The 19,141-nt window shown below is 39.5% G+C and overlaps 1 protein-coding gene across 2 annotated transcripts; it reads left to right on the plus strand.

The window, feature by feature from the left end:
* The first annotated feature begins 771 nt into the window (after positions 1-771).
* Positions 772-18,903, plus strand: CDKN3 (cyclin dependent kinase inhibitor 3). Of its 2 annotated transcripts, XM_030319137.1 has the most exons (8): positions 772-830; positions 3,000-3,082; positions 5,977-6,032; positions 6,548-6,592; positions 9,509-9,731; positions 13,867-13,898; positions 16,178-16,281; positions 18,434-18,903. In XM_030319137.1, exons 1-8 carry the CDS (start codon positions 822-824, stop codon positions 18,518-18,520), a joined length of 639 nt encoding a protein of 212 aa, XP_030174997.1. In that variant the 5' UTR covers positions 772-821; the 3' UTR covers positions 18,521-18,903. The 2 variants fall into 2 exon arrangements, with proteins under 2 accessions (XP_030174997.1, XP_030174998.1); XM_030319138.1 differs by lacking the exon at positions 6,548-6,592.
* Positions 18,904-19,141: the final 238 nt, after the last annotated feature.

Consider the following 19,141-nt stretch of genomic DNA (forward strand, 5'->3'; position numbering starts at 1 on the left):
CAGGTAATATTGCTACCAGTGACTTTCTCCCCATGGTCAGCTAAATAAGGACTGGAGAATGGGGGAGAAAATAATCAAACACAGCTCTTAAATATTATAGCCGATTAGGTAAAAACATTGGCACTTAAAATCATCTGGAGACTTCTCTTCCCTTCATACAAAACTATTTCATTAATATTTAGCGAACAGGAAAGTGGATCTACAACCTGTCTAGATCCTAGAATGTTAAAGAACATAAAATATCAAACATACAAGGTATGTTTATATTCTGTATTTTTAGCCTTGTGACCATAAGTATAAAGTCTACGAGGTGTGGTGTGTTTTCATAAGGTGCTCCAGGACAGCGCTCCCCCTCTGCCCTTAAAATTTTTTTAAATAAAAGAATTAAAAAATTTAAAAAATTTAAAAAATCAAGAAAAGAGACAAAATTCCCTACCCTGGTACCACTCTGGAATCCTGCCATGAGAAAGGCTTTCCAGCATCCTCAAAAGTGTTGGGGGCCGGTCAGAGGCTTTCTCCGGGCCCCGCGCTCCGCCCCCTCCCTCTATGGTGCCCTCCCAGCCAATCAACGTTCTACAGGGCCCTCCTCCCGCGCGTCTTTCAAAAGCCCCCTAGAAACCAATGAGCAGTTAAAGGTACTCGGGGGCGGAGGAAGAAATAGGGAGAGGGTCTGATTGGTTCCTAGAAGTCGCCGCGCCCCGCCTCACAGAAGGATGTACCAATGAGCTGAGCGGAGGGGCGGCCTCCGCGCGGGGCGGTCGCTGAGGCGCCGGTGCTGCTAGACGGAGGCGGCAGCAGGTCACGACGTGGGGCGGCCAGCGATGAAGCCGGTGAGTCGGGCCGAGGCTCGGAGAAGCGAAGCCACAGGGAGAGAAGCGGTCCCCGAAGCCAGTATGCGGGCCCAGGGACAGCCCAGGCCTGGTCCCGGGCCTGACTCGCGCTGTAACCGTCCGAGGTCGGGGAGGTGGCGCTTTCCTAAATTGGGGAGAGCGATGATTGAAAAGGAACAGGGTCGGTGGCGGACGAGGGGAAGGCGGACATTCGTTGTGAACCTGTCGTGCACAGGCTGGGAACTGTCTCCTGCAGAGTCTCCTAAGCCTCAGGAGAGCCCTGCCAGAGAGGGCTGAATCCCGTTTTATGGAGGAAACTGAGGCATGGAGAGCTTAGGTGTCTCCGTGTATCAGTTTGCCTGATACCCAGCCCCAAGGGATGTCCGGGGCTGCCCCGCGCCCACTGGAGAGCGGTCCTCACCGCAGACGGGGAAAACCTCACTATAAAAGATTGCCAATCCCCATTTGTGGGTGCTTCACCATCCCCCGGGGCCAACTGGCACCGCGTCCTTTTCTGGGGTCCAGAATCCCTGGGCCAGGGGAAGCAGAAACGTCCAACTCTGTTAGGATTTGTAAGCCTGGCTGGGAAAGGCTGAGTGAATGGGCCACACTCTCTTTCTTTCTCTCTCTGAAAATCTGGAATCATCAAAACGGCTTTAAAGAGAAAGGAAAAACAGGCGCAAGGTGCTGTGGCCCCACCTGACTCACATCACCCACCACCAGGGTTTGCAGCCTATTGAATATTTAAAAACCTTTGAGTTGATAATAATAATACAAAGAGATCCAAAGCAACTCAAATCCGTAGCCTAAATGGCTCTGTAATGTGATCTTGTAGTAACAAACAAGACCATTATAGAATATAGCTTCAGAGCTGGAAAGGACATTAGCTGGTTACACTTGCTAATCCCCGTGGTTCCATGTGGAGAGGCATCAGCTGTCCTTCATTCTTGGCCTCTTTCTCCACTTGTCCCCAGAAGGGACAGAGTGAGGGATCTGATCCCCCAGTTTGAGAGGAGCTGAACACAAGCAGCTGAACCCTTTCATCCCTTCTCTCTGCAGAGATTACTTCCTAGGGCGCTCTTGGCCACTGAGGAGCCCTGGGTTGTCCATAGCTGCCTATGACTGGGGGAATGAGTCCAATTCTGGAGTGAAGAATTGACAAGCCCACTTAACCACAGCTTTAAAGCCACGTCCTCCCTTTAACACTCAGTAATAAAACTAACCTCTTGATTTCTATTTGCCTCTCCACTGTGTTATCTCTCAGTTGGTTCCAAGTAGGAAGTAAGAAGAAAGGTGCGTTTTTCACTGGTCCTATGAAACAGCTGTCTCTCCTTTAGAAAACAGGCCTACAGGATTGAGTTCCAACTCTTTAGATCATTGTGCAAAGTCCATCTCAGTGTGTCTAGTCCATGGGTTCACAAAGTAGCAGGTTATCCTACCTGTACACCCCCATCCACCAAACTAGTAGGCTCTTAGGGGGGGTTATTGTTTGAGAAATGGAGGAGGCAAACTACCCCAGCTTCATCTTCTCTGCCCTGATGTTTCAGTTCCTGAAAACAAGCTCTTTCCCCTTTTGCCTTTATTGCCTTAACTTCTTCCCTATCTGCCTAAAAACCTCCTGCCCATCCTTTAAGACCCAGCTAATGTATGTCCTCTGAAGCTGTGTCCAGCTCCCTGAGCAGTCACTCCCTTCCCTGCCCTAAAGTGCATAGTTTATGCTTCCAGGTTAGCACTTACAACTTTCTTCTGTAATCTATGCACATATCTCTCCCTCCAACTATACTGAAGCTATTTATTTCATGGCTCTTTGCATCTCCAGAGCTTGGCAAATAAAGGTGTTCAAGAAATGTTTGTGAATGAATGAATATATCTCCTCACTTTCTAGTTGTGGAAAACTGAGACCCAGAATAAATTGGAGTTGCTTGTCCAAGATTATATGGTAAATGGCAGAGCCAAGACCAGAATCCTGGTTTGTTACCAATCCAACTCTCTTTCCATCAGAGTGCTGTAATTATCAATAGGATGGTAAAATCTATTTATTTTTGCTGCCCATTCTCATAGTCCAAATTGAATAAATTGCAAATATGCATTCATTGTGTTAAGCAAGGGTCAGCTTATATGTAAATATTTTTCTTTACAGTTATTTAACATAACTGATTTCTTTTGAAGCCTAGTTCATTGCAAACAAGTGAGTTTGACTCATCAGATGAAGAGCCTATTGAAGATGAACAGACTCCAATTCAGATATCATGGTATGTTAAACTTCTGATCAATGATGAGCTAAATTATTTGATCTGTACATCACAATCCATGTAGATACATAGTCCGCATATTAAAAATATTTAGTGGGGTCCCTGGATGGCTCAGTCATTGAAGTGTCTGACTCTTGATTTCAGCTCAGGTCATGATCTCACAGTTCGTGAGATCAAGCCCTGTATCGGGCTCTGCGCTGACAGCCCAGAGCCTGCTTGGGATTGTCTCTCTCTTTGCCCTTCCCCTGCTCACTCATATGCACATGCTCGTGTGCTCTCTCTCTCTCTCTCTCAAAATAAATTAAATAAATAAATAAATAATAAATAATATTTATAAATAAAATAAACAAATAAATATTTATTTTATATAAATAAATAAAATAAATATTTAGTGATTTTTTTCTGCTGGTTGTATAATTCTAATCTTTAAGGGATTTTCTAATTCTGCTTTATTTACTATCTATGATATAATAAATAAAATAAAAAATAAAATAAAATATATTTATAAATAAAATAAAAAATAAATAAATAAAATAATATTTATTTTATATAAATAAACAAAATAAAAAATATTTAGTGATTTTTTTTTCTGCTGGTTGTATAATTCTAATCTTTAAGGGATTTTCCAATTCTGCTTTATTTACTATCCATGATAGAATAAGGCTTTCCTTTTTGGGGGGCTTAGGGGGAAATTGTTCTTCTGCATTCAGAAAACCATAGTAGAAACAAGTAACTAAGGAGTTGAGATAAAATCAGAATATCTCCCATTTGGTACCAAAACTTACTTATTCTTTTAGGACAAAAGAATAGTATACCAAACATAGGGTGAGATATTTAATTGTTTGTCATTTAGTCAAATCCTAGAACTACTTGCCACAGTCATGCATCTACTAGCAGACCCTGCTTAAGATAAAAGCCATATTACCACAGATACTAGAGCAAAAAACAAATGTTTCTATATAGAATCAACTTAAAAATCTTGGCAGTGACTTCTGGTTAACACCAGATTCTCTACAACAATCAATGCTTTTTCTCATCCCTGTAAATGTAATAATCTCTCTTTAAGAAAACACCATTCCCACTCTGAAAAACAGTATGGGTTTCCTCAAAAAATTAAAACAGAACTACCCTATGACCCAGAAATTGCACCACTAGGTATTTATCCAAAGGATACAGGAGTGCTGATTCGAAGGGGCACGTGCACCCCCATGTTTATAGCAGCATTATCGACTGATAAATGGATAAAGAAAATGTGGTGTATATATACAATGGAATATTACTCGGCGATCAAAAAGAATGAAATCTTGCCATTTGCAACAACGTAGATGGACCTAGAGTATATTATGCTAAGCGAAATAAGTCAGGGAGAGACAAACATCATATGATTTTACTCCTACGTGGAATTTAAGAAACAAAAGAGATGAACATAGGGAAAGGGAAGCAAAAATAAGATAAAAACAGAGGGAGACAAACCATATGAGACTCTTAAATACAAAGAACAACCTGAGGGTTGATAGTGGAGTGTCGGGTGGAGGGATGGGCTAAACAGGTGAGGGAGCATTAAGGAGGGCACTTGTTGGGATGAGCACTGGGTGTTATACGCAAGTAATGAATCACTAAATTCTACTCCTGAAACCATTATTACACTATATGTTAACTAACTTGGAGTTTAATTTTTTTTTAAGTTTCTAAAAAATTTTTAAAAAGAAAATACCATTCCCAACTATAGGAAGAGAAAAAGAGGGTGTTATCCCTAAAGTTCCTTTTATTCCACCATCAAATAACAATTATCTTTCATTTCCCTCCTTACCCCCCTTTCAAACTCAAAACCTCATCTAATTTTCAGAGTCACATGGTATTTATATGATGACCTCTGTTTTCCTCTAAACTCATCTTCTGTCTTCTGGACAAGGTTAGCCTCTACCCACTTTGTCCCTGAGTACTGTAAACTGGGAATATGATTTCTTGAAATTGTTTTATTTTAACCAAAATCTATTACAACATGGGGTGCCTAGGTGGCTCAGTCAGTTAAGCATCCGACTCTTGATTTTGGCTCAGGTCATGATCTCACAGTTCATGAGTTCAAGCCCTGCATCTGCCCTGTCAGCACAGAGCCTGCTTGGGATTCTCCCTCTCTACCTCTCTCTCTGCTCCTCCTCTGCTTGTACTCTCTTTCCCTCTCAAAATAAATAAACTTTAAAAATATTTTTTTAGGGGCGCCTGGGTGGCGCAGTCGGTTAAGCGTCCGACTTCAGCCAGGTCACGATCTTGCGGTCTGTGAGTTCGAGCCCCGCGTCGGGCTCTGGGCTGATGGCTCAGAGCCTGGAGCCTGTTTCCGATTCTGTGTCTCCCTCTCTCTCTGCCCCTCGCCCGTTCATGCTCTGTCTCTCTCTGTCCCAAAAATAAATAAACGTTGAAAAAAAAAAAATTTAAAAAAATATTTTTTTAAAAGAGGAAGCTACAAAGAAATCTTAAAATAGTAATATAGAATGAATGCTGGGGATGAAATCGTCAGAAGATAATTTTCTAGCTTATTCCCCAAGGTTACTAATACAAAGTATCTCAGATATCATACCACAGGGTAACTTAAAACCTTAATGCTTTATACTACCTGTAGGCAATCTAGCCATTATTATCTTTAAGGTAAGTTTAAGTTAACTTGCCACTTTTAAGACTTAAATTGTGACAAAGTAAATGATAAATCCCTGTTTTAAAACTTCCAGCCTCTTTGGGCCTTTTTGTGAACAACACATTGATGTTTGCATATGCATTTTTGTTTTATGACTATGGTCAAACTTTAAAACACCCTTGTTCAGTGCCAAGCACACATGTGTTAAACTGAATTTCCATTTACAACTTTTTAAAAAACTGAATTAAAGTTTTATTCTTTTCAGGCTACCCCTGTCACGAGTGAATTGTTCTCAGTTTCTTGGTTTGTGTGCTCTTCCAGGTAGGTTTACAGTTGGCTTCCTACTGAGATACTTCAGATAATTTTTTATCAGCTAACACATCATACTCTGTACTGAGCAGTAAGAGAACTTCATAGACCAGCAGCCTGGGGAAGTCACTTTTGGAAGCCCTCCTGTGGGCTGTAGCTAAAAGAACACAGATCACTCGTCAACCCTTCCAGACCCACATTCATGGTTCTATATTTCTGACTCACCTACCTTAATGAAACGTAAACACTGGGGTACAGGTGAGGCTGAGGGCAACAAGCAGGTACTTGTTATAGAAAGGACACAGAGCAAAGAATCTTTGGATGAGGAGTTCCTTCAGCTGGGATCTCTGAATCCCTGCAATTATATTACTAAGAATATAAGAAATCGAAATCCATATTCAAAATGAAATCGCAACATATAAATGATCATATGGTATGACTTCTAAAGTAGCTGTGTTTGTGTTTAAGTATATTTCTTATATATGATTAAAAACTGACTTTTTCACTTGCCTTATTACTGCTTATAGGTTGTAAATTTAAAAATGTTAGAAGAAATATCCAAAAAGATACAGGTAGGTGTAACATGAAACAACCATATTAATAGTTTTTTTCTGAATAACACTGAAAATAATCTCTTTGTCAAAAAGAACAAACATTAGTCTCTGTTTGGTATACCAAATAAATGTTTGATATTTCATAGTTTTAAACTATAGATGTATTCTAACATGAGAAGATGTATTTGCAAAGGGCACAGAGAACTAACTCATTTACTAAACATAGCATTGCTTTTCACCGATTGTTGTAGTTACACATAGAAATTGCATTTGAGTTTAAAATGTATACATTAGAGGGAGGAAGGTATGTAAACAGAAAACTGACATTTCACTGCCAAGATCTTTGAACACACTATCCTTTGCAGACTTGATTGTTGTGATAGCAGAAATTAAGCCTGAACTGGGAACCCAGAGGTAGTAGTGAAATTGTCCATCCTGGTTAGAATTTAGAGATCCAGCATCTAGGTGATAAAGATGGAGTAGGGCCAATCTTCACAGGCCCAAAGATGTTCATACCACTATAGCCTCAAGTCTAATAATCCCACAAATATTCTGACAATCCACCCCACTTTGGAGCTTACATATTCCATGGTACTAAAAAACTTGGATTTTCGAAATATTTTATCCTGCTTGGCCTGGAATAGCTCAAGGCTAATAGTCCTACCAATGTCCTTATAATACAACAAAATAAATATAGAGATAAATATAATATATAAATGATATATATAAATATATAAGATAAATATGTCATATATCTTGATTCTGACCAGTAAAAATTTGTTGAATCTTACATTTTTTTCCCAGTTGTTTTGGAGTATCAATTTATTAATGTACCTTCTCTAATTTATTCCTTACCTACCAAAAAGGACTGGAGGCTAGTAGATTAGTTGACTCTTGCAGTATTTGTAAAGATTCTCTGATTTAGAGGTATCTGCCATGGTAGGAACTTTTCATTTGGAGACCATTTAAGTCATAAGCAAAATATAATGAAAATCACTAGTTCAAGAACCAGTCTTGCACATTTTGGAAAGCCCTGTTCCCTTCCAATATTTTGGAAATTGGGGTTTCCAATAGCTTACCAAACCTTTTGTCTTCCATTGAGATCTTGAATGCAATCCAATCCAATGTATAAGAGATGACAATCTGATGATAGGAGAGACCTAGACTCTCCCTGCACCAGCTCTTGTGGCTCCTCCTCAGAGTCCTTTCTAGGAAAGCTTGAAAACCACTGTATAATAGCAATTATGTGTGCGAGAGGCAGATAGAAAACTACCTACTCTTGAAAATGGTGAAGTATGGGGCGCCTGGGTGGCTCAGTTGGTTAAGCGTCCGACTTCGGCTCAGGTCACGATCTCGCGGTATGTGAGTTCGAGAGCCGCGTCGGGCTCTGTGCTGACTGCTCAGAGCCTGGAGCCTGTTTCAGATTCTGTGTCTCCCTCTCTCTCTGACCCTCCCCCGTTCATGCGCTGTCTCTCTCTGTCTCAAAAATAAATAAACGTTAAAAAAAAAAATTAAAAAAAAAAAAAGAAAATGGTGAAGTATGCTAACTACAGGTTTAATCCTTTTAGAAGTACAAAAAAAATAATAGTATTACCTAAAGCAGCACTGTCCACTGGAAATATAATGGGAGCCACAAATAGAAGCCATGTATGTAACTTTACATTTTTAAGTTGCCACAGTAAAAAATTAAAAACAGATGAAATTAACTTGATAATATATTTTATTTAACCTAACATAGCCTAAATAGTACATTGTCAATGGCTTTAAGCATAAAACAAATTATTAATGAGATATGGGGGTTTGTTTTAATTTTTTTTTTTTTAACGTTTATTTTTGAGACAGAGAGAGACAGACCATGAACGGGGGAGGGTCAGAGAGAGAGGGAGACACAGAATCTGAAACAGGCTCCAGGCTCTGAGCAGTCAGCACAGAGCCCGATGCGGGGCTCGAACTCACGGACCGCGAGATCATGACCTGAGCCAAAGTCGGACACTTAACCGACTGAGCCACCCAGGCTCAGATATGGGTTTTTTGTACTTAACCTCTGAAATCAGATCTATATTTTACACTTACAATACATCTCAATTTGCACTAGCCACATTTCAGGTACAAATTTGGAGGTTCATGATGAAAGGCACTTTGTGCTTAAATGGCCCAGGATTTGGGAGGCAGGGGGAGAGAGGAGACTGAGATCATCCAGAATTAGTTATTCATTTTGAACCTAATGGTCTATAATGAATATTGCCATAAGGACATTCCAGTGTATAGAATGGCCTATAGTACAGTTGCTTGATTCATATTCATTATAGTGAAAATTAGCTAAGTTGCATAATTCTAACACAGTTAACGTTTTATTTCTGGAGACCTAGTTCACAAAATTAGATGCATGATGGGGTGGCACAGTACAAACATAAAGGAGAACATGAGCTCAGGCACCATGGGCATGCTGGAGATTTACATACAAGGCGTAGGGTCAAACAAAACAGCAGGGATGAAAGTAACAAACATGAATTTTGTGAGAAAAAATCAGGGGGAAAAATGTGCCGTCAGTTCTTCACAAGAGTTTATCTTGAAATATTAGATGTTTCAAAATTTACTTTAAAGCAGTATTGAAAAGATCTTTTTTCAAGAACAGCAATATAATTGACTCATCTTAAATTCAGTAAAAAGCATTTTGAATTATTAAGTCAGGTTTAATTTTAAGCACCTTTTGGTTCAGGCATTTCTAATTCCTATTTTGTGCTTAGTGACTTGATTTTTACCCTACTTTGAAGACAGATTAATATTGTTTTAGATTATCAATAAGTATTTCAAATGTATAGATTATCATTTGTTAGTTTGGCTTAAGAAATTTAACACCACATTCTCTGTCTTGACTGTATTTAAATTTGTAATATTTTGTACATGTGTATCCGTCTCTTGGTCTATTGGCAGAAGAACTAAAGAGCTATGGTATACAAGACATATTTGTTTTCTGCACCAGAGGGGAACTGTCAAAATACAGAGTCCCAAACCTTTTGGACCTCTACCATCAGTATGGAATTATCACTCATCATCATCCAATCCCAGATGGAGGGACTCCTAACATAGCCAGCTGCTGTGAAATAATGGAGGAGCTCACAATCTGCCTTAAGAATAACCGGAAAACCTTAATACAGTACGTTTTTCTTTTCTCTGTTTGTTACATGAGAAATGTCCCAGTCAGAATGATTTTTCCAATTATTGCATCCTTACTCACTTATTACTTACCTTATAGTTTGGTGCAAGGATTAAAAGGAGATAAGGCATCGGGGCACCTGGATGGCTCAGTTGGTTAAGCACCTGACCCTTGGTTTCGGCTCAGGTCAGAACCTCACAGCCATGAGATTGATCCCTGCGTTGGGCTGCATCAGGCTCCATGCTGTCAGCTCAAAGCCTGCTTGGGATTCTCTCTCTGTCTCTCTCTCTCTCTCTCTTTCTCAATCCCCCCTCTCAAAATAAATAAATAAACTTTAAGGAAAAAAAAAAGAGATAAGATATGAAATTTCTAGTACAATGTCTGCTACAGAGCAAGCACTCAGATATTTACCTGCTTTGGATTCTGTGTCTCCCTGTCTCCCTGCCCCGTTCTCACTTGTGCTCTGTCTCTATCTCTCAAAAATAAATAAATGTTAAAAAAAATTTTTCTGGGGTGCCTGGGTGGCTCAGTTGGTTGGGTGTCCGACATCGGCTCAGGTCATGATCTCACAGTTTGTGAGTTCAAGCCCCATGTCAGGCTCTGTGCTGACAGCTCAGAGCCTGGAGCCTGCTTCGGATTCTGTCTCCTTCTCTCTCTGTCCCTTGCCAACTTGTGCTCTGTCTCTCTATGTCTCTAAAAAAATAAAGAAGTGTAAAAAAAATTTTTTCTAATTAGCAAAGAAATCATTCATAAGCAATGAGCAGTCTTAAAAATATGACTGGAAAATTACATTTGATGATAGGAATTTCTCACCAAAATGAAGGAGAGACTCCCATTGCTTGTCAATGGCTATGCAAAGCTGCTGGTATGGAAGTTTAAAACAAAATAAAATGTGTTAAGGGAGAAAAAAGGAGAGAAAAAAAAAGCACAGAGAAAGGAAAAAGGGGGTGACAATCAGCAACGGACAGTAGCAATACAAAGATTAGAAGTGGTATTATGGATAATAATAGTAGATGCCCTGCCAGCAGTGAGACCCGTAACAGTAGAGGGCCGGCCATAGGCAGCAAACTAGTCCTTCTCTGTGCTTCTTGTACTTTCTGTATCCTAATAAACTGCTTAATCCTTTCTGGAACAAGATAGAGTATTAAATAGTTTGATACCTCAAAAGCCCTAAAGTCACTGCTTTAAGCTAGAAAATATGCAGACTATACCAAATAACCAGGGCGCCGGGCTCAGGGCAGCAAGGGAAAGGCAAGCCCAGCTACCTTCTCTCCTTCAATCTAGAGCTCCGGGGCCTCATGTCAACAGTTTCCATTTGAAGGCAAACCAGCTAGTACAAGGGTCTTTGGGGACACAAACCATATGTGGCTGAACTAAACTCTAATGTACAGAGAACTATAGCCAGGAGAGTAGGGAATAAAGAGAAACCATCCCACATTCTACAGTTTCCAACCTTTCTCTAGAGAAAAGCATAATCTGTAATTGTAAGCAATTACTAATTGCTTTACTAATTATAAAAGCAAAACTTTAGACTAAAGTTGTCTCTGCTAAATTTTCTAGTAAGACTAAGTTAAATAGCATTAGATGATTAGCTGTGGCTGGTGAAAAATATTTTCCAATTTTTGGACCTATTTTTAAAAAATTTTTTTTAATGTTTAATGGTTTTTTTAATGTTTTTGAGAGAGAGAGAGAGAGAGACAGAGTGCAAGTGGGGAAGGGGCAGAGAGAGAGGGAAACAGAATCTGAAGCAAGCTCTTCAGATGCAGGCTCTTCTGTACAGAGCCTGACATGGGGCTCGAACTCACCAACAGCGAGATCATGACCTGAGCCGAAGTTAGATGCTTAACCAACTGAACCACCCAGGCACTCCTGGGCCCATTTTTCAAATCAGTCCTGAGATTTTTTTTTTTTTTTAATAAATCCTTGGAAGCAGCCTCTACTGAAGAGTTTCCAGAGATCAAACTAGCTCAGATAGTGAAATTTAACAAATACTACTCGAGCAAGTTCTAGCACACCAAATGCTGTCTGCTGTTTGAACAGAATACAAACAGGATGGAAAGATGGTTGGGTAGCCCCTGCATATGTTGAATGCTTCTGGTTCCCATAAAATAAGGTATCTGATGACTGGAAATTTTCATTGTCCTAGAGCTTTCAAAGGTGTCCTATAGTGACTAGTGTTTGGATAAAGACAATTTTCTATCCATTCTGCTATCTTTGAGTGCCCACATTGCTAGATGGCTCTAGAGTTTATCTCTCAGAAACTAGGTCTGGTAAATTGTTTTCCACTGTCTTGCTGCCTGCCAATACTGTCTCACTGATTCTCCCTGTGCATTCCTGTTGCTTTATAAAATCAGGGGATGCTACTTGCCTACTGTACTGTGCTATTTCTAAAAAAAAAAAAAAAAAAAAAAGTACTACAAAACAGGTAACTTAGAAAAGAAACTTATTCTCCCCCAGTTCTGAAGCTACAAGTCCAAAATCAAGGTGTCAACAGGACCATATTCCCTCTGAGACTTTGACAGAATCCTTCCTTGCCTCTTCCTAGCTTCTAGTGGTGGCCGTCACTCCTTGGTGTCCTTGGGCTCACAGCCATTATCACTCCAATCTCAGCCTCTGTCGTCACATGATTCTGCACTGCTGTGTCTTCTCAGGGTCCTTCCTCCTATAAGGACACCAGTCATATTGGATGACCCAGTTGGGTTAGGGCCCAGTGACCTCATCTTAACTTGAGTACATCTGCAGAGACCCTATTTCCAGATAAGGCCACATTCACAGTACCAGGGATTAGGACTTCAACATAGCTTTATGGGGATACAATTCAACCCATAACATCCACTGTACACCAAACACTGTGAATACAAAACACACACTGTGAGGCACATTCCCCACCCTCAAGGAGCCCCTGCTAACAACACTACATGTAAGTGCAGTAAGATTCACACAAGGTATGCACAAGGCAGCAAAAATGACAGTGATAGTTTCTGTGGGGGCACAAGGGCAGTTCAGAGCTGGACTTGAAGGATAAGCAGGAATCAGAGGAGGAAAGATAAAGGTAGCAATGGGTAGAAAGCAGTATTCATCTTGCAGAAGACCACTGAAGTGTTCTACCTCTCTCCACCTGTCTATGGTAGATCCTTATATCTGGCATATTTGTGGAAAGCAAGTTCATGAATACATAGGAGTCAGTATCTGTTTGGTCCTCTATCTCACATCCTATCCCAAGACATGTATCTCCAGCTTCATCTTCAGTACACCACAGTAATTTATGTTCCTGATAAGTCAGCAGTACCAAATTAGGTTCAGTATACCCTCTAAGAAAGTCAGGAATTGTATAATACATTTTTTTTAGCATCTTTGAAAGTAGTTAGAATGAATGGTTTTATTGCTTTGAGGTTAATCATGATTTTTTTCTGGAAAATCCAGTTATACAGACTGCTGATTTCTTCACAAGGCTAGACAATAGCAGCTAACATTCATTTACTTCTTACTCTGTGCCAAGCTCTGTTGTAAGCCCTTTACAAATGTTAGTTATGTCATTCAGTCCTAACTATGATACAGATTCTGTGGCTGTCACTATTTGATAGATGAAAAGGCTGAGACCCAGAGAGGTTAAATAACTTCCTTAGGTTCACACATGTAATAATGACAGATTGACCATTCAGCCCCAGACAGTAGGGCTCTAGAAACCATGCTTTAAATCTCTATAACATGCCACCTCTGTATTCTTTTTAGATAAATAAGGAGTTGTGTCATATGGACTTGTCCCATAACCACTAAGGTTTTGTTTAGACAGAGGAAATAAACTGGCAGTTGGTAAAAATAGTCTGATTTCTATCTATTTAGTAACATGTTCCACTTCTCTGATGTGGATACTGGTGTTTAAAAAGATCAATAAAAAGGGCCTGCCTGCATTGATCCTTAGAGGTATTCAGAGAATACCTCCCAACAAATAAACAAGCACACTTTACTCTTTATTAATGTAAAAATATTTATTAACCTCTGTGTGCCAGGCACTGTGCTAGCAGGCACTATTAAATTTAGAAACAGAAGGCAAATTTAGAAGGAGCAAGTCTTTAGTTCTAATTGGCGGGGTGAAATGAAAATGTCTAATATTCAAATTGTGCTTCCCTTTCAGCTGTTATGGAGGACTTGGAAGATCTTGTCTTGGTAAGAAATTTATTTTCATTATTCAGTAATTTTTTTAAATCCTCAAAGTAGACAAAAATATCCTGTTTCTGGGCCATGTGCTCAGTTTGTATTAAAATGAGACAAAACACAATATAAATCTGCTAAGACCTAAAGATTTATTTAAAGGGGCGCCTGGGTGGCTCAGTCAGTTGAGCATCCGACTTCGGCTCAGGTCATGATCTCACGGTTTGTGAGTTTGAGCCCTGCGTCAGGCTCACTGCCTGTCAGCACAGAGCCTACTTAGGATCCTCTGTCCCCCTCTTTCTCAACCCCTCCCCCAGACTCTTACATGCTCTCATAAATAAATAAATGAATGAATGAATTTCAAGGCCCTTAATTCGGTATTCTCTAGAAAGCTAGGGTGGGAATGGGAAGTCTTTTCAACATTATTTTGAAGGATTCTGCAAAACATACTGTGCAAGTCTTAGCACCTACATTCTTGCGTTTTGTTTTCTAATGCAGATGTTAGGATACTGACAGTAAATTCTAAATTATATCCGTGGGTAACATAAGTATGAAAACCAAAGTTAATTACTTCATGTAATTACTGTTCACTTTTTTTTTTTTTAACGTTTATTTATTTTTGAGACAGAGACAGAGCATGAACGGGGGAGAGTCAGAGAGAGAGGGAGACACAGAATCTGAAACAGGCTCCAGGCTCTGAGCTGTCAGCACAGAGCCCGACGCGGGGCTCGAACTCATGGACCGCGAGATCATGACCTGAGCTGAAGTCGGCCGCTTAACCAACTGAGCCACCCAGGCGCCCCTACTGTTCACTTTTTAATAAATGTGTTAGAAGGGGCGACTGAGGTGAAGCGTCCAACTCTTGGTTTCTGCTCAGGTCACGATATCACGGTTCATGGGTTTGCGCCCCGCATCAGGCTCTGCAATGACAGTGTCAGGCCCCCTTGGGATTCTCTCTCTGCTGCTCTCTCTGCTCCTCCCTGGCTCTCTCGCTCTCTCAAAATAAATAAATTTTTTAAAAATAAAAAAAAGTATTAGAAAACAAAGTTAATGAAATGCCATACTAGAGTTAACAGTTATTCCTTTTAATGTTGGAAAGTATCAAAATTAAAAGCTTTTGTGCTTCTAAGAACATTATCAAAATGAAAAGATAACCAGAGAATGGGAAAAAAATATTTGCAAACCATATATCTGATAAGTGACTTACCTAAAAAGAATTCTTACAACTCAATAATAAAAAGACAGCCCAATTTAAAGGATGGACAAAGGATCTGAATAGATATTTCTTCAAACAAAATACACAAATGACCATTAAGGACATGAAAAGTTGCCTACCATCATTAGTCATCTAGGAAATGCAAATCAAAACCACAATGAGATACCACTTAATACCCATTAGGACGGCTATTACCCGAAAAGTAGAAAACATGCACTGGGATTTGGGGAAATTGGAACCTTCATATACTGCTGGAGACAGAGTAAAATGGTGCAGCTGCTTTGGAAAATAGTCTGGCAGTACTTCCTCAAACATTTAAACATACAGTCGCCCTTTACCCAGCAATTTCACGAGGTATATGCCCAAAAGAAATGAAAACATGTCTACACAAAAACTTGGACACGAACATTTATAGCACCATTATTAATAATAGCCAAAAACTGGAACCAGCCTAAATGTCCATCAAGTGACTGTGGGTAAACAAAGTGTGTATCTGTACAATGGAATATTATTCATCCCTAAGAAGGAATGAAGCAGTTACAAGCCTCAATATGTGTGAGTCCTGAGCACGTTATGCTAAGTGAAAGAAGCCCATCACAAAAGGCCGCATATGGTTGCATTTATATGAAATGTTTAGGCAAATCCACAGACAGAAAGTAGATTAGTGGTTGCTCAGGGGAGGGGTGATGGGGGACCGGGGAGGATGACAATGGAAGACAGGGTTTCTTTTTGAGGGGATGAAAATGTTCTAAAATTGTGCTGATGGGTGCACATATCTGTGAATACACTAAAATCCACTGAATCGTACCCTTTAAATGAATGAAACATATGGTCGATTAAATATAATTCAATAAAGCTGTTAAAAAGAACGAAGCCAGTGTTAAACTTCAATTCAACCGCAGTCATTTAAAATCATAATTTAACTGTCAAAAAACACACACTAAAAGACCTCAGTCATTTAATTCGTTTGGAACAATTACACCAAACTCCATCTTCTGCACCAGCTGAAGTCTAATTAAATATACAATGCTCTACCCGATCATTAATAATACACTATTTTCCTAACATGTTCTGTTAGTAGCCGCTTGTCTCCTACTATACCTGTCTGACACAGTTTCACCAGAGCAAGCCATAGACAGCCTGAGAGACCTAAGAGGATCTGGGGCAATACAGACTATAAAGGTAAGGAGGTTGACTGTTCTGTGTGGTTGTGGTTTAGGGGCAGTTATAGACACAGTGTCCTGTATCATCAAAAGGGCACTGAAAACCCACTGCATTCTATTATTCAGATATCACCTGTTCAACATTTATGTTTAAATATAACCTGGATGTCTGAAAAAGTACACAGTGTTTCAAACAAAATGATGAAAAATCTGAACTTGCCAGTTTACTCTCGCAGGATCTACTACTGTTCAGTTTTTACCCATTTAGTTCTCAGAATGAATCCTCTCATCTGGAAAAATGAGGGGATTACCATAAACTTGGTAGTTTCTTAGCCTAAAAGATCTAGTGAAGATCCTCTCACCAAAATATTTAATAAACATAGATGAGAGGCACCTGGGTGGCTCAGTCAGTTAAGCGTCTGACTTCGGATCAGGTCCCTCATCTGATGGTTCGTGGGTTCGAGCCCCACATTGGGCTCTGTGCGGACAGCTCACAGCCTGGAGCCTGCTTCGGATTCTGTCTCCCTCTCTCTCTGCCCCTCCCCTGCTTGTGCTCTGCCTCTCTCAAAAATAAATAAAAAACATTTTTAAAAAATTTTTTTAAAGTAGATGAATGACTAGAATACAAAAAATGCAAAGCAATACTAATTATCCTTTGCTGTGGATAACTAAAGTGACATCTTCCTCATTTACTTTCCCCTCAACAGTCACAAAATCTCTGCAGTAGCAATGCCCCAAGGATATTATTATGTATTAATGTTCCTGAAAGATTCTGCAGATTTCACTTTATTTCTAGATATGTAAAGCTAATTTGCCTTCCTTTCCCAAGTGCCCTGTGTCAGCATTAATCGACTAAACCAGAGGATCAGGCACTCTTAAAGAGGCCTGGCCTTTAGTGGCTTCCTGGCCTTGAGTCCATCTTCCCAGGAGCAGGGGTCTACCCAAGTGTCATGGATATGAATTATTATAGTAACTAACAAAGTCACCAAGCAGCATAATTCTCAGGGCTTAAAGAAGGTTGTTCAAAATAATCCATACAGGATGCACTTCACTGTACAGGTTCTAAAAACAGAGAATTCACCTTCTTATCTGTTAAACAATTCTTCAAATTCAACATGTTCTCAAGTCTCTCAAAACAAAATGGTCAAACATTTGCATATGTGTTTTACACCTTTAATCTTGGAGTGAATTAAGCCCACATTATATAGGCTGTCCAGTTGATCATCTCAGCATTCTGTGGCCAACAGGCTTTCCGATCTCTGTGCTGATGTGCTGAGCAATGTGCAATTTCAACTTCCCAATAATGAGAAGAAATGAGATGATTGGCAGAATAAGAACATCCTCTGGGAAACTATTAAAACTCCAAATAGGGGCGCCTGGGTGGCGCAGTCGGTTAAGCATCCGACTTCAGCCAGGTCACGATCTCGCGGCCCGTGAGTTCGAGCCCCGCGTCAGGCTCTGGGCTGATGGCTCAGAGCCTGGAGCCTGTTGCCAATTCTGTGTCTCCCTCTCTCTCTGCCCCTCCCCCGTTCATGCTGTGTCTCTCTCTGTCCCAAAAAAATAAATAAACGTTGAAAAAAAAAAAATTTTTTTTTTAAAAATAAAAAAAAATAAAACTCCAAATAAATTATTTAAAGTTTTTTTAATTTTGCTTATCTGTTAAGATTAGTCATTTTTTTAAAAAAAATATTGACTACTCTGAACATTGTTGCAAATGGGTTATATCACAAGCAGCAGAATCTAGGGCTTCTATAAATGAAGAAATAGATTTTCTTGAATCTACCACTGTTAACTATTACAGAAAGTACCCTCTCCTCCCTACTTAACCCCTAGAGGAAAATACATTAGCAAATAGAATGCCTTCGTGTACTATTTTTAATTTTAATTTGATCCTGCCAGTAAAAGGAGAAAGGATTTTACAGATTTATAAAACATTCATATGTATTACACATTGCCTTCTGATTTTGAGAGACTTTTCAAGTAAGTTTTTTCACACCACATGCAGCTTTATCAAAAAGTAAAACTTCTCCATAATGCAAACGCTTCCTTACCCAAAAGGATGTAGAATTGTGCTTAGCAATTATTTTTTGATTCCTGATGCCTACTAGGATTGTACTACTCTGCTAACTAGTTTTCTACAATGTATTTCAATATATCTTTACTTTTTTCAGCAATATAATTATCTTCATGAGTTTCGGGACAAACTAGCCGCACATCTATCATCAAGAGATTCATTATCAAGATCTGTATCTAGATAAAAAAGAATTTCAAATAACATATATATGACCATGTCTGAAATTTAAGAGCTATTTAACATAATTTGTATTGAAACAAAATTTACTAGTGTTATCAACTTGAATGTAAATGTGTACGTGCAAATATTCCTAAAGCTTTTATTGACAAATTTCAGTTGTATCTCTTATCTCTTCTAGAAGATCGAAAAACTGCTATATAATTTTTGAAATGTACTGTCTCCTCTGGTATGTTTTACTTAGAAATAGTGCTGAAGTGAGCATATGGAAAAATGTTTCACTGCATATTTTTATTATTTACCACACTTTTACCTCATTTTATGATTTGTAACTACCAGGTGGAATGCAACATAGTAATAAATGTAAAAATGGGTATGAGTACAAACTAAGATCAAGTAACTTTCACCCTCTGTTCCTCCCACTTTTCCTCCCATGGCTCTTCCTCCTTCATAGACATACACGAGTGAGAAGGATCCTATGAATCTTCTGGACACCTCCCTCCCATGCTGGATCATCCCAATAGGTGTTTATCCAGCATTTGATGGAACATTTTCAGATATGAGGAATTCCTTGGTTCAGACAGGTGCTCTCTTTTTAGACCACTCATTTTTTACCCTAGGGACTACA

Source organism: Lynx canadensis, chromosome B3 (genome assembly GCF_007474595.2).
Source record: "Lynx canadensis isolate LIC74 chromosome B3, mLynCan4.pri.v2, whole genome shotgun sequence".
NCBI lineage: Eukaryota > Metazoa > Chordata > Mammalia > Carnivora > Felidae > Lynx > Lynx canadensis.